This window comes from Netta rufina (genome assembly GCF_964035555.1).
Source record: "Netta rufina genome assembly, chromosome: 1".
Taxonomy (NCBI): Eukaryota; Metazoa; Chordata; class Aves; order Anseriformes; family Anatidae; genus Netta; species Netta rufina.
The window spans coordinates 203,184,359-203,200,942 of NC_140123.1; the positions used below are offsets into that span (position 1 = coordinate 203,184,359).

The window sequence follows — 16,584 nt, forward strand, 5'->3', positions numbered from 1 at the left end:
TTGCTCTCACAAGCAGTAACCGTTTTTTCTGACCTTTAAAAGGTCTAAACGCCGAGTTACGGGTTGTTCCCATGCAAACTGTGCTTGTAGCAATTAGCCACCTGGGGTCACCGTTCCTTCCAGTACAGCTGAGTGTACATAGCGTGCTCTTGCTAGGAGAAAAACTCACCATTTCTAATAAAAACTTAGCGGCTATTATCCACCTACACTGAGATTTGCTGCTTGAAAGTAAATGGTTGAATGCAGGAGCTCTCAGCTCACCTTCCAAAAAGGATCTTTTCCAGCCAAAGGAAAAATGAAGCTAGTGGAGAACCTGCATCTGCAGTCAAAACTGCGGGGTGTAGATTGAGGGGAAAGATTGCAGACCTGACCACCCATCTCTCTCTCCATCATGCAAATAGCCAAGAAATTCAATAATTTAACCAGGCAAGAAATAGAAGGAGAAACTGGGGAGTAAATCCCCGCAACTCCTGGGAACACACCACGTGTTTAGTAGGGAAAGGACAGATTGTGAGGATAAGCCTGGGATTTCTCTCACTGCTGTATGACCCAGATGGCTGTGGTTCTGCACATGCAGTTGCACATCTCTGGGCATCTTGCAAATAGATGAAAAATTGGGGTCTATGACCGTCGGACAGATGTTTCAAGAGCAAATCTCTCCAAGTCCCTCTATGGGCTTTGGCATAAGTGTTTCCTCTTATCCTATTAAATATGGGAGGTGATTTGGTAAAAGTGCCCTCAGTACTGATATAAAAGCAGCCAACATTTACAGAGTATGGTGAAGAGAGCATTTTAGCCACAGCAGTTGCTCTAGAAATCTCACTTGTTCTCTGTGACTTGTTGCATTTGGCTTTGGGCAGTAATCCCCAGCCAAAGCCCCATTGCCACCAGTAAAAGCCCCATTGCCACCTGCATCAGTAAAACCCCACAAAAGCTTTCATAAAAATGGCAAAATTATATTTAACATGGATAGTATATTAAGTACATTATAGGTAATACATTTTACAGGTTGTTCTGTCCACATCAGTGGAAAATACCACAGACAGTTTAAATCCTTTTTTTCTATAGTTTATCTCAACCAGCTCTCAAGGTACTAATTGATGATAATTTCTGTGGAAATGGCTGTAGAGAAACTACACAGAGTTAAAGCACAAGATTTCCTTAATCTTTTCCATTTTTCTATTAACATTCAGAAGAACCAGTTCCATTGAATCTGAAACCCAATTTAGGAACACGAGAAGCCATTTCCAAATATGCCAGCCCCATCCTAACAGATTTTTTTTGGATCAAACCTCCCATCCTTCAGTTCATCTGTCCCCCAGAGAAACTGCAGATGGTCATACACCAAAACACAAATGGAGCGGGGCTTATCAGAAGCAGATAAAGTCTTCTAAAAAGCCAGAGCAATATCTCCTGGGACCTTTTTCTTCAGAGGCAGAGCACACAGATGGTGCCTGATGTCCATTGTCATACACCAGACATCTATCCTACAGCGATGGTCCTTCTCAGATGCCTGTCCCGACACAGATTTGAGGTTAAGTGTCTGCACAAACCCTTTAAAATCTTGCCCTCTTCTACTGACCTCAGCTGCAGTGGAACAGCTCTGGAGTCAGTAGCTCTGATGTGTCAAACCACTTCCTACACATAACAGCATGCTCTGCGACGCCGAGCATTAAGTTTGATTTCCTGGATAAAAGCAGAAGAGACGGCAGCCTTTATTGTCTCTTGCGGAGACAGCCAGTGGAACGACAATTTGTTGACCAGAGAGCAAAGTCCTTGCTGCGCACGCAGGGTGGCTCTGCCCATAGGTCTAACCATGCAGTAGACAGCTCATTGGGTCAGTCAACAGCAGCCCATCGCTTCTGAGAAACTCTTCATCATCCTCGGAGTTGCGGAGAAAAGATGTGAACAAGTCCCATGGAGCTCAAGTGCCTTTTGATGTGGCTCTTGTTTGGATCCGTCAAGGGAAACAGGGCAGGTAAATGACTATTTCTGCTTTTTGGGGAGGGAAAATATGATTTTCTTTTTTGTGGTGGCTACCAGAGGATGTTCGCAACATCCTGGCTCCTATCAGGTAAGGAAAGATGTTAAGAGCTTAAGGAATTTTTTAGTCTAAGGAAATGAGAGAAATGGGTTTTGTGCCCACAAACCAGCAACCGGAGACAATCCAGAGCAGTACAGAATATTTTTTGTCTGAGTAATGCATGTATCCTCCAACCCATCACTGGAACAGTGGGCAGATCAAAGCCACCTTGGGCGCCTTAGGTAACTCTTTGAATTTGTTTTTCCATTTTGCATATAACTTTAGGAAATATAAAAATAGACACTGAAATGTCAGTGTTTCTGCAGGTAAAACTGATAGCCGTGCTGTTAGTTAAAAGGTGCCATCTATTTTGCTACAGGTAGTAGAGATACCAAATAACCGCTCAGCCACACCTCCCAACCAGTAGTGCCTGTAAATTATAAATGGAGGCAGCTAATTCGTTCAGTGCAATTTTATACATGTATATATTGTAATACTGCTTGTATTTGGCTTATCTATTGTGACAGGTGTGCGCATTAGAAATGGGGTGATATTTTAGAGTGCTTGCATTTAAACTGTTTTGTTCAGAGGGATACAACTTAAACTTTCAGGATAAATGTGATATTTCCTTCTGTACCTGTTGGTGATGTCTCGGTTCAGAGGTATCAGCAGACACAGCTTAGGGCAGAATCATGGATACACTGATATTTTAACTACCAAAGGATCATTTCTACCAGGGCTGCATATTTTACTATGGTCAGCGCACCTCTAGGGATGGCTGGGATGCTTATAACCAACCAACTCTAGCCATGAACACAGGAAATACCTTAAAAAATATTTAACCCCCAGGTTATTTTTTTGTTTAAATGCTTTTCCTTGTAAGCTCCACACCTTTTCCATTGCAGGTTATTTTGAATGCCAAATGAAGTGACAGTGCCCACAGCCAATATTTAAGTGTTGTGTGCAAGAGCATCGCTGCGAGATGTTCTGCCAGAGATATGTAAATGGGATCGGTTCTGGGATGAGTCAGGTCCCCTATATCACGCTTTCTGTATTACTCTGCCCGGGACACATTGTGAGAGTTCTTGCTGGCAAGTCTCATTTATCAGAAATCTTTCTGTTTTTTGGAAAAAAAAATCGAGAGGTGCTAAGTAGTTGCATTTTATGCAATTTGATATGATTTAATTCTCTGATGAATGAATAAATGCATAGCATTGCGTTCTTCACGGTACCACTAAGCTCTTCTTTCCTCAGCTTCTTATTTTGAATGCCTCTCCTAATGTTTAAACATAGTGTTTTATATAAATATAAATTTCTCCCTGCAAATAACACAATAATGTAGAAAAACTGCCCTACATACCAATTTATGATTTTATTTTTTTTATTGTAGAGATGCCTGAAGTATTTTGGCTACTAGACCTGTTGCTTTTATTCCTTATGGGGTTGAACGAGAAGATTTGGGAACAGATATGAGCAAAGTAAAGGGAAAGAGACTAGGTCAAGCTGGTCAAAAATCAGCTAGGACTCTCTAATCCCAGTACATACAGTGCTATTCATGTTATTTTGCCTTATTCTTTTCAGCTCTTCCCAGTATTGCAAGTTCGGTTTTGTAAATAGATCCTGCTGTAGTTGTTGTTTGCAAGAGGGTTTCTGTCAAAAAGAGATATCAAGAATAAATATCATGAGGGTAAAAAGAAAATAAAAAGCCTTTGTTTTCCACAGCAGTTTCACTGATGGGTCTCAAAGTACTTTGCAGAGAGTAAAGTCCTCTTACATAAATCTGGGGAAACTAGGGATTATTCATTTAGTAAATTAAACTACATCTTAGTGCTAAAGAGGAAAAGAGAAAATTAGATTTTCTCTTGAAGAGCATCACATTTATCTCATTTACCCTGACGGCAGCAATGCCTAGATGCTGTAGGCATGGATGAGGCTTGAAGTATGTTAGGTGAGGGTCAAATACAAAATAAAAGCTGGACTGCGCTCCTACGACCTTTCCATCTTGGTATTCATCTTACAGGAATACACTGCATAGATTTGCAAGTCAGACCTGGAAAGGATTAAAACTCACAAAAGAAAGAATTTCATTCAACTGAATTTCATTCACACAAGATGGGTACCAGATCTCAGTCATTTAAATGAGAGGAATTTCTTTCCCATTATACTTGCATATTAGTGCTCGCTCCCGTGGATTTGAAATGCAATGCAGAATAAATTAAAGTTGTCAAACACATACAAGTGTTTCTTGTAAGGTCAAATAGAGAGCAAATACCTATATAAAACTTCCAGCTGTGGTGGTCTTCAGCAGCAAAGTGCCCAACACAGAGCTTTAATGAAATAAAAGAGTTTTTAAATTGTTAAAATTGTGATTGTGCTAAGGAAAAGCCAATGTTGTGGACAGAGAGCTACTGTGGACAGTATCTGCTTCTGCCCTGAGATAGAGAAATCTCCTCCCTATATATGTCCCCATATGTCCTTCCCTTTTAATTTGATCTTAAGGGTCTTTTCCAACATGGATGATTCTCTGATTCTGTATGATTTTATGATTCCCTTCTATTGTGGTAAAAAATCCACTCTTTAGCCACTACCTTTGGAAAGCCACTGCCTTTGACTTTTTTCACTATTTCTTCATCGTATCACGATTTTGGGCCCTCTGCTTTCTTCCCTGATGTCCAACTGAATCCTTTCTCTTTCCTGTTACACTAACTGCATCTTCAAATCCAAGCTTTTGGATGTTTTCTACGTCATTTTTCATCTTCTGAACCAACCCTTCTCTTCATCTCCTCCAACAGTTCTCCAAAACCCACACTGCCAAAATCTTTTGATGACTTTCTTTGCTCACTTCCCTATTCCTCATCCCTGTAGCAGTAGAAGCACTGTCATCTTCTGCTTTTTCTTTATGTTCTCATTTTCTAAAGCACAATCCCCCAAACAAAGAATAGACATCCCTCTTCAGTTGGCGAAATATTTCATGCTTATAAGGTCAGAAAAATCATCAACAATGACAAATAATTTCCATCTCCCTCTTGAAAGCTCCAGCAAAATGCTCAATGACCAGTGCCATGCTAAGGTCATAAATGAGATGAGACCTTAAGCTACATTAGAAATCAAGATTCCCACCAGACCTTTTGTTCAGCGTTACCCAAGACATATGCTTGTCCTCCAGTTCAATTATTTTCAGAGAGGATAATAGCCCTTCCAACCCAACAGAAGTAAAGACTGAGAAAGTTACAGCCAACGAATCTGAATGTCTGCTGCTGCTTAAAAAGCCAATTTTCTTTCTCAGTAATGTATTCTTTCATTTAGATGAAATACCTCAGAGCCAATGTTACTGAACTCACAGGCTTAAGGAAAAAAACAGCTAAACCTATTCAAAAACCAAATGTTACCAAAACAAGGCTTTCACAAATGATATTTTCAAAACCAGACACAGTGTTCTCCTGCCCTACTATGTGTAGTGGGTGCCTTTAAAGGGTTTGAGCTTTGTGGCTTTACCTTAGATCAAGAGTTATAAACACCCGGAAACAACAGAATAAGAAAAACAAAGGTTGCTCATTTTCTGATTCATACATTTTCTATTCAGTGCACTTTGTTTGGGCTAGTTTTCCTCCCTTTCCCTCCCTTGTGAAACACGCTCCCTCTTTTCTAACTTTCCCTCTTCCAATTCCACCTTTGCAGTCCAAGTCCCCTGCCCAGCCTCCCTGCCAGCTGTGAGATTTCATCCCACTTAGCTTCAGCCACCTGCACCATCAAAGTCTCCAGCAAGGAGGATGTGTGGACCCCCTTCATAGCCAGGGAAGGTAAAATAGTTTTTTTAGGGCACAGTTCATCTACTAGATTGGAGATAAGGGTGCAGTGAGTCACATCCTGTAAGTCTCTTTCTAGTGACTACAGGGGAATTGAAATGTCTGCTGTTTGCTGGGTGACACTCACTAGTCTATGTCTCTCAACAGGTGGGGTTAGGGTGCATGGGGTTAGCTGTTCAGGAAGAGGGAAAGTAGATGCTCAGAAGAGCATCTGGGTTAGCAGAAGGCAACACAAACTCTTTGGGTTGCTCTGTTGGGAACTCACAGCAACTGAGCTTTAAAATGAAATCAGTGCACTAGCTAACCCATACTAATTCCCAATCTAAGCATGTAAGACTGTTCACCCACCACTGCAGCCAACAAAAAGTGAGAAGCACCTGTAGGCTTTGCATTGCAAAATGTAAGCTAGATGTCTACTGTCCTTCAGAGACATCTGTCCAGCTCCAGTCCTTACAGAAGGAGCTAAGAAAGCAGGTTCCTGAAAGTAAATTATGATTGTGAATTACCTCTGAGGATGAGAAAGCTTAGTCCATTGAGAAATGTACTCTAGCCTTGCAGTTTATGGAAATATTCTGATTTAAAAAAAAAAAAAAAAAAAAAAAAGATTCCACTGCCTAGGTTAATGGCAAACAGCTGGTTAGCATCATCAAACCAAGAGATGAGAGAGGTAAATTTGTCCCAAACCTAATTTTCCATGCACCTACAAAGTGTTAAAAAAGACATCCTGCCAACTCATTCTCCATTCTCATGTCTTTTCAATAGAAACATGTTCTAGAACCAATACATTCAGCAGACACTGAACTGCTGCTCCTTAGATCAGGACATAGGAATATTGTAGCCCATCTCCTGCCCTGTAGGGCTGGTCTCTTCTCCATCACTGTCTTCATTAAATCTTGTGCCTGATATTTCATCTGCAATGCATTTCTGTCCCTTAAACTGCAGACTCATTACTACTAAGATGAATTCATAAAATAATCTCTGTGCAATCTACAGTATAGATAACAAAAATCTCACAGGCAAGTTTTTGTAAACATCAGGTCTGCAGCTCAGCCTTGCATCTCCAATCTATTGCCCCCTTACAAATCCACCTAGACCATAAATGACATTAATCAAATGGGAAAGAAGCAGGCAGAGTTATAGCTAGCTTGTTATCAGGCCCTTTGGGAAAAAGTCTTGAAGTTAGAAAAAGTTCATTACCATTTCAGTCCAGTTGCTGGTATCAATTCCTTCTGTTCACCCATATCAGTTTCATCTTCAAGAGATGTGTTCTATTTAGAGAGCACAGAGTTTCAGGCAGCATGAACCCCCAGGGCTGAATTAGCTTTTCAGGCACATCTGGGGAAATCTCTTCATTTTGACATGGTTTGATTTCTTGGCATCTCTGGGGAAAGGCTGTCTTCATCTCTGAACTGGCAGGTGTGTGAACTGCCTGGTTCTGCTTCTAGCTTCTAGCTAGATCTTCAAACAGCAAGTTTCCTACCGATCCCTTCATACCACCTTTGTATTTAAGGGAAAATTGGCCTGTTTTTACATCTTGCTCTTTTAACTTTATATCAAGATAATGTCAGTGCCAGTGACACAAAGCCACATGACAGACGAAATTCTGAGTTTAGGTCGCCATGGCATGACTCATTGCCTGTGTTTACCAAATAACTAAAAATACCTGCTACAAATTTCCCCATCCTCTTTTTCTGTACAGAAGGTGTTGTTCTGATGCCTTATCTAACACAGCCCTGCCAACTCAGAAAACAAAAACACAGATGAGCTTCAAAAATCCTAATACCACCAGCACGTCTGCTGTCAGCAAAGTTTTATATTGGGTCAGTAATAACTTCAGATGGGAAATCTCAGGGAAAAAAAAAATGGTACTAGAGGAATTAATAGTGATTTAGCTAGTGGTTTTCTTTTCTCAAAGCCTACATAATGGCATTAGGTGCTGAGGGTAGCCAAAAGATTAGTGCCTCACCTGTAGGGAAAGAAAGCAGCAATACATTCGTGGGGATGAAGCTGGGAAATATAGATCCTCAGTAAGCAATATACTGAGTTTCTGAATTGGTCCGAGCGTTGAAAGAAAGACTTCTATCACTAGTGCCATCAGGTCTTAGAGGCTATTTTGCGTGTCATGAAAAGCTCTCCATTCCCACAGAGTGGTGTTTATCTTCCCTAATTTTGATTAACGACCCAGTCTCACCCTGATGTCGATGTTCCTTGCTTAATGACTGAGTTACAGTGATTTATTTTTTGACTATGCGTTGGTCACCGAAGGCAGTTAAGCTTTATTTAGCACACGACAATGAACTCAGAAAAAAAACAGGGCATGGTCCGTGTGCCAAAATGCAGGCATGTCTGGATATTCTGCCTGGGACTGGCCTCCAATAGCTTTTGTGTGATATCTGACAGCTGATGTGGAGGTCCCAGATGCCCTAAGACATTTGAAATGGCACTGGAGACCTATGTTTAAGCAGTAATAGCAGGAATCCCACCTATATTGTGGCTGAGATACCAAGTAGTTGGCTTGCAGGTCTCGGAAGACTCATCAAACTTAATTTTGGGGAGCACACCAAAAAGTACAATAGCTACTTTGTACACTTTATGTTTCACAGATATCAATTATCTGAATTTACAAGCCTCCACCCACTGTTAATAATATTGATAATATTTGAAATTAGATACAAAATTTCCAGGAATGCTGTCAACATCAAAATCTCATTGATATGGGGAGAAATTAGGAATCCCAGCTGGAATAATAGAATAGTTAGGTAATAACCCTGAGTACTTACTTAGAGTCATATAGCAGTTTTGGTGCAGAGGAGATGAAAATGGTACTGGGGGAGTGATGAAGCTTGTAAATGAAGGAAAGAGTAGATGGGACGTCAGGATCAAAAGAGAGGGAAATAGGGGCATACAACACCTTGTCATGGGTGTGGGGAAGTGGAAGATGTGGTAAAGGGAAGTGAGGAGGCAAACAAAACCACCAAGAGGACTTCTGAAAGTGATGCGAGGGCATTGAGCCAAAGACCTCTGTCACTAGTGCTATGGGATGGTGGTGGCGTTTAAAGTGACTCTGGCAGGAGTGTAGCCTTGGAGCAGCTGTGGATGAATGCAGGAGTGGAAGGAAAGCTGGGCCATGGAAAATCAGGCCACCAGAGGCTATGAGGCCAGTGACTCCTAGGTGTGCTGGCCTTCTATAAAATCTCAATTTTCTTACAACAGCTCAAAGAAATTAAAATTAATTCCCATCTACATGCAAAACAGCAATAAAATTAAAATTCACCTCCCTTAAAAAATGTGAAAGTCAGAAATCTAGTCAAGGAGTAAATCTGCACTGCCATTCCAGCGTTCCCTGGCTTCTTCCCATCCGTTGGCTCTTCTATCACCCACACTGCAGTCTTTTAGGGACAAACCATCCAATTTCCTTGGGCACAAAGACTGAAGTTTTGAGGTGATGAATGCCAGAGACTGTTATGTGTAGGAAATATGATCCTCACCCAGTCTCCTTCTTCTTTGCACACTCTTCCCACACTACCCCAAGATGTCTAATGCCATGAAACACCCTTGTACACCTATATGCCACCACCTACAGCCCCTGCAGATCTGGGGGATACATAATCTTCCTTCGTGGGAGTTTGAACATTAGCTATTGAAATTAGCTTGAGCCTACGAAGCAGTTAAATGTCAAAGTACTGGGAGCTCTTTCTGGTTTTGGTGGCCAAACTATAGTTTCCATTCTTAGGCAGACTTCATGGAGTGTGTAGTCATTATCATGAATTTCCATCGCATCTACTGCCATGATGTCTGAGATCCTGGCTGATAGTTAGGGCTCATTTGGGGTAGACATGATGCCAATAGCTATCAAACACAGAAAGTTTAGGATCCAAAAATGAGGCAAGAAAGTACAGCAGTAATACTGATCATCATGGTGGGCACTGACCATTCTTGAAAGAGGTGTAGAAGACCACTGAAAGAAAAGCACCTTCGAAGATATATGGGATACTTAAAGACAGTGAAGAGGAATAATGGCAGTAGATGTCTTGACATGCCCATATTCATGCAAGGTTCCTCCCAGTATGAGGACTGGTACTTCAATAAGCCCCAGAGCTGATGACTTCAGCATCAAACACATGGGTCAAACATGAGAAGAGAAGCCAATGGTTTGAAAGGGTGTGATTGTTGATAAGGAGAAAGCTCTTGAAAATGGAACCAAACATATGATGTGACAGTGAAGCGGTGGAAGCCAACAGAGGGAAGCCAGAAGTCCAGAACGGTCAAGATAAGGCCTAGGAAATTCCTCTTTCCAAATGCTTTCTGGATCAGAGAGGCAGGAATGTGCTTGCAAAAGCCAAAGAAGATGCTGCAGTGGTTTACAAGTGAGAAGGCGAGAATTTGAGTGATAGGGATGAAACAAAAAGGCTAGATCCTAGGACTTTTGCATGAGATCCAGCTGCAACTTGTATGCGTTGATCCACAAGCACCAGCCAGAGTGGAAGTCGGGCTTTGCTTGCTGCCTGCCACCTGCGCACCATTTCTGCACAACCCTTATCCGATGCCTGCAAGTTCAGAAGAACCCCAACTTCATTTGATCATTGACTAAAACAATAGTCGTCCTTCATGATGAGTAGGCTAGATGCTGTGGGTTTTCTTAAGAAGAGACTAAAGAGTTGTAGGTCTGTGTGCCTTGTGCTGAGATTCAGATCTGCAATCTGCTTCAAAGAGGCTTTTGAAGTCTTGAGGGAAGCATGCATTTAGCTTACAGGGAAAGTGAGAGTACATGCTCTCAACTTGCTGCTCATCTGATAACTCTTTAATTTTAATCACTCTGACAGTCTGTGGTAAACCATGTGGTTAACTATTTCGGGTGCAGTAGCTTCACTCGAAGCCACAGTCTGATGTCGTTTATGAAGCGAATCCTTTGATAACACAAAGATGCAAGGGCATTAAAATAGTCCTTACACAGCTTGGCTGTTAAACCACTCACAACACTTTTGATTGTGGCCTTCTTCGAACTTTGTGACTTTTACCAAGTGGCAGGATAATGAAAAGCAAAAAAGGGCACAAAATATCAAAGGGAGAAAATGATGGGTGGCTCTGAAAGAAAAGGGCATTGCAGGACTGGGCCTGGGAAACACTGATTGGCTTGCTGTCAGCATGGCTTTGTTTCAAGAAGGCACTTTGGGAGTCAAGGGCAGATGCCAAATGAACAACAAGCAGGAATTCAAGGCCCTTTCGCAGTCATTCTTGCCGGTTGCCAAGGCTGCATTAATTATGGCTGCAGAAAATGTGAAGACACAGTGACTAAGACATTTTACTCATAATAGCTGTTACTATTATGCATAAGCATAAAGGGCCACAGGTCATGCACCCGAAGATACTGAGCGCCCACCCCAATGCAGCCAGTGTGTTTTATTTTCAAATTTCTCAGCCTTTAAGCCTTAAATAATCATTAAGCCGTGTCTTTATCATCTTCTGGGTCTGCAGATCAACTTCTGTGGGCTTTTCAAGTGCACTGAAATGATCTAAATTCATTTCCAACTGATTGAGAAGTATATTTAGATGCAATTTGCTGATGACACAGCACTTAACATCCTTGTTTGGGGACAAGTTATATTTAGGTTTGCAAACTTATTTCACAGTAAGCTTCTCTTTGGTGTGCTCAGACAGAACTGAGAGTGTAATCTCCTTCCCAATGTTTGCTTGTAGATGATCCCAACTTTTAATGACTTAGTTTTGCTTATTAAGCTTCACTCCATAGATTCAGGGCTACGCGCTCTGATGCAGGCAGCAGCTCTACGATATGACTGTCTGCAGCTTCATTAAGAAATTGTGGGTAGTGTTTCATGCTGCCCAGCTGCTGAGTGCAGAAAGACAGGGCTCAACTGCCTGCTTTGGGCAGCTGGGGCTGGAGCAGGTGTGAGCTGCCTGGTGGCTCCCAACAGCTGCTGCAGCACATCCTGGCTCCAGCATCCTTCCTCCTCTAGAAAAAAAACAACAAACAAACAAAAAAAACAACAACACAAGGGCACTGGGTCAGTGCCTCCTTCCTAAAAAATGTAGATAAGTGTGGGTTTTGTGTTACTTAATGGAGATTCCCAAGGTCGGGATTTTCTGTGCCCTACACAAATCCATATATATAGAATCAATGACAGCAGCCATTGCGAATAAGGCTTTGAAGGGAGGTGTTACTTTAAAATGATGATGATGCTGATGAAAAATACACAAAGCCATGAACTTAAAATAACTAATAGTTTCAACAGACAATCAGAGTATCTCCTTGACATGGAGACAATCAAAACCAAAGCTCTGCTGCCCTCACATTCCCTTCATGACACCCAATTTCATCCCTCAGCCCTCCCACAAGGGAGCAGTCCTTCTTTAGGAGGAAGAGGAGAGGGAGGAAGCTGGAATTGCATTGCATGTTGACTCAGCTGACCCTAGGTTCCCTTCCAGAACAACCAGGCACAGCTGCAGACAGACCTGGCTGTTCATGCTGCATGCATGTGGGTGACTTTCAAACCTCCCACAAGGTATGTTTTTTCTCCAGAAGTGCTGTCCTGTCTCACCTTGAGCCTGCCAGCAGCCCAAGAGGTAGCTCTGCACTTGGAGAGCTATTTCTAAGGAAACCTGCATTCAGGAGGTGTTATCTATCCAAATTCAACCTCACAGCCCCATAGGTTTCCAGGTATAAATGCATTAATGCAGAACTCACCGGGAGTGACAGCTTGAATTGCATTTCACACAGATGATTTTCTTGCCAGCCTGGATTTCCATTAGGCAGCTTAGGTGAACCTCTTGAAAATGCTTTCTTCTACCTCTGCAACTTCAGCCCTCTTACTGGGAGCAGAATTAGGCTCCAGGCACCTAATTGAGCTCTGTCAATGATCTGGTATTGATAACACAGAAAGATACTGGAAATCCATGGTGAGTAAGGTAGATGCATAGGCTGCTCTGATTCATGGGTTTTCTGTTTGCAGGCAAATGCCCACCTGTTCCAATGACTGAATTTGCTGATGTTGCTGCTGAAACATATCCAGTGGATACCAAGCTGTATTATGTATGTGATGAGGGCTACAGGAGGAGAAGCGGGCAGTACTTGGGAATTAGGTGTCGGAATATATCAGGGACTGTTTCTTGGGTCTACAAGGAATTTGAATGCATTGGTGAGTGATTACTTGACCTTTCTCTGCACTTGCAGTGGTGTTTTTCCAATGAGTTTGTCAGGGTAAGATGCATCAGGGCATTGCTCTAAGAAATGACCTTTTGTGCTTATCTGTGGAAATTAAAACTTACAACAGGTCTATCCTGCCTGTAAAAGTTTGGGTGTTCAGGCTTAGCTCTGCTATTTATCCTGTTGTAATTCAACAAATGTATCTTCTCTCACAGATGAGAAAATTTTGTTTTCAAATGCTCCCACGGTGGAGTTAAATTTTACACAGGAGACGAGAAAAACACAGAGCCCTGCACCTCCAAAGCAAGAAAACCTTTCAGGTAAGGTAAAGCCTGCTCCTTATTGTACAACTTCTCCCACTGATTTCCATGGAAGCAGTATAAGAATGAAGATGAGCAATTTTTGATTATATTTTATAGTCAGAGAGAAATAAGAAATTGCTATAATACCATCTTGGCTGAACAGGTGTAAGCAAATTACTTCTTTACACTCTCATAGAGAGCTAGGAAGGATTGGTGCACCCTACTCGACTGCATTTTGTACAAACACAGATCACTTTGATCCAGAAATAAAAGCTGTAGGTCAGATGTATCTGTCTAACCACGTGCCGCCTTGTGATTTCCCAGGATTTTGTGGTACACCCAAGACTGTTCCACATGCCTCTTTAAAAAAGGACAACGATTATTCTGTGGGGCAAGTATTATATTTCAAATGCCAGGCCGGTTATGATAAACGACCTCCTATCTCTGGCACACGCACATGCAAGAAGGTGAACGGAAAAAACATCTGGACGCCCCTCAACATGCGATGTACCAACGACAGCAGCATTAGGGATGAGTGGCTGTCACCCATGACTGAGCCAGGTAAGGTTTTTGCTTTGGCATCACATCAGTGTGATATTGACCTGTTCACAGAGGGTCCACACCCCACCAACTCAGCACTTCGGTCCTAAGGAACAACCTGCTTGGGGCTCAGGGTGGAGAGATCAGTGACTGCAAAACTCCCATACTGTTGGAGATGACATCTATTGGGAGGATACAGCTGCCTCCTGCTTGGTCTTTGTGATTTCTCATGCTAACTGCAATATTGCAAAAGGAAGCATGAATCTGGGAGCAGATAATCATATATTGGGAAGAAAATAGGAGAATAAGCCTTTCTCTTTTCTCCTTGCTCCTAGAAGATGAGGTCATCTATCCTCTCTTCACAGTAAGGTACTCCAAAAGGTACATCTAAGCATCTCTCAGAATTGCTCAAGGTTTTAGATGAATTGCACCCTAGAAAGATTTCCTTCCCCCCAGTGACTGTAACAGAACCCAGATGACTATTTCAGAGGTTACATGTGCATAATGGTAGCTGAGACAAACACCAGCCCTTGTGACTTGCAGCAGGCAAGATGTTTGGGCAACAGGGATGTTTGGGCAAGCCCCTTTGCACCTCTTGGGAGCAACTTGGCCATCGTTGCCTCGTTGCTGCTCTGACTGTAGGAATGAATCACCTATTTCACTGGACTTGCTGATTCGGTATTAACCCAGGATTTTCTCCCCTTCTTTATAGATTTGTCTGATTTCGAACAGCATCCAGTTCAGTGTGTTTCAGGTATGGTAGTCACAGCTCTTGTTTGGCCTTTCCTCCTCCATCAGGACAGTCATTTTTTTTTTTCTATTCGTAATTTCGTGTAGTGCTATCAGGATGAAGGAATGTCTTGCTACAATGGAAATAACCCATCAGCGTGCCAGTCCCAGAAAAGGACACAACCTATTGAAAAGTCAGAGATTATAAATATTTGAAGCTTTTAAATTAGTTTTATGAAAAACAAATGACTCTTGATGATGAATTAGGCTGTTTTGGCCTTTAATCCTTTAATTCAACTGAATAGTAATTCCAGTTTCTTGCAAATGCACATTCAAGCCTGAACAAAGTCATTCTTTCTAATTAGTGCACCAAAACTGTATTCCCCCAAAGTGTTGTTTTCCCCTTTGTTAAAATATAATGCCTTTAATGAAGCTACATAAGGAATATTCTCCCCTTTCTCAGTTCTCCCCGCAGCATTCAGCACAGAAACATTTATCAAGATACCACTCTTACAGAACCTCTTGTCAAAAACCTGATGATACCTCATACTGGCTAAAGTTTATAGCTTCCTTTTCAGGATAAGGGAGAAATTCAGTGGATTTCTTGCACTGGTGAAGTTTTAGGTTCCATTTGTTGGGAAAATGAGGTCTTGTTTGAAGCATGTTTCCAATTGCTTGCTTGGCACCTTGAAAGTCTTCCTTTCCAGTCTTATATGAAATAAAGACCCTAGCTGAATCCCATTCCCTGTGAGATACAGCCACTTCATGCCCACCTTTGGCAGATATCAGCTTGGCAGATATGTTAATATCCGGGCTGGAAACATGTATAAATGGTCAGAATACAAACTTGACAATTATTAAGTTTGCTGTGCAGAGGCAAAGCTGTCAGACCTAGCCTGACTCTTCCCTCATCATTGCTTTGGTGCTGGAATGGGCTGGCTCTTTGCCAGGAGAGCAAATCAATGCAACATCAAGAATTTCTCTCTCTTTGTAGGTTCAGCTCATCCATCCTTTTCCTCTTCTATGATACTACCAGTGACAGGTATGCCATTTTATTAATTGGGCTCAGACCTCACCCTGTCCCCCAGAGCAGTTACTTTGCCTTTCAATTTGCTGTTCTATCAAAGAGGTCCATCTCTGGTATAAGAGCTAATAAATGTACTGCAAGACACATCTATGTCCATGGATCAGGTGAGATGTCAGGAGAAAGAAAGTGTAGAAACTGTTTAAGCACTCCAGCTTTCTACGTAGCAGTTTTTAAAATCGTATAAGAGAAGAAAAAAAAAAAATAGGTTGACCAAAAATCTAGTTTTAAAATGAAGTAATTTTCAAATTCTTCCTCTGAAATGTAATGTGAATTCAGTGAGTAACTTCCACTGGAGAAAAGGAGGAAAATGTAAATATTTAAATGATGTGTTTCTTACACATTTTCGAAGGAGTAAAAGAGGATGGGAAAATAAAATATTTGCTTACAGCTAAACTGATGCATTTAGATCAGTCTGAAATGATTTTCTTCTCCCCCTTCCCCATCTCCCATTCAATCATTAGCTGCTAAAATAGAAATCAGCTCTTACTGTGCACATGCTCAAGACTTCGTACAAGGGCTCTTGATTCCAGCTGGAGTCTGCTGACAGCCGTAGAGTACATTATAATAAGGAGGAATAATGGAGTGTGATAAAGGAAGGGAAAGAGAAGTACTGCAAACTATGCCAGAGACTGCAGCATCAGCAGCCCCTGGTTATTTGGCTGTGGTTGCTCTCTGGTTGTCCAGGTCCCCTCTGGCTGGGTCCTTTTTGCCCCAGGGAGCAAAGCAATGGGGCACTGTGAGGGAACTGCTGCCTCTGGACATAAGAACAGGATAAGATCCTCTCCCAGTCTTATCCTCTGTTTTTCCTAGTTGGGGTAACTGCAATAATCCCCGTGGAGCATTACAGATAACTCCAGGTGCTGATTTTGTGCTGATTTTGTGGTTTTACAGCTATCTTTTTTGTTCTGCTTACCCATTCCGCTGTCTTTGTGTGA

At 41.9% G+C, this 16,584-nt stretch overlaps 1 protein-coding gene across 1 annotated transcript; it reads left to right on the forward strand.

Annotated features, from left to right (window-relative positions):
• Window positions 1-1,914: 1,914 nt before the first annotated feature.
• IL2RA (interleukin 2 receptor subunit alpha) lies at window positions 1,915-16,584 on the forward strand (the record flags this gene model as incomplete). The annotated part of the gene is made up of 6 exons (XM_084305851.1): window positions 1,915-1,978; window positions 12,798-12,983; window positions 13,207-13,311; window positions 13,618-13,854; window positions 15,557-15,604; window positions 16,541-16,584. The coding sequence occupies exons 1-6, from the start codon at window positions 1,918-1,920 to the stop codon at window positions 16,582-16,584; spliced, it is 681 nt and encodes a 226-aa protein (XP_084161977.1). The 5' UTR covers window positions 1,915-1,917.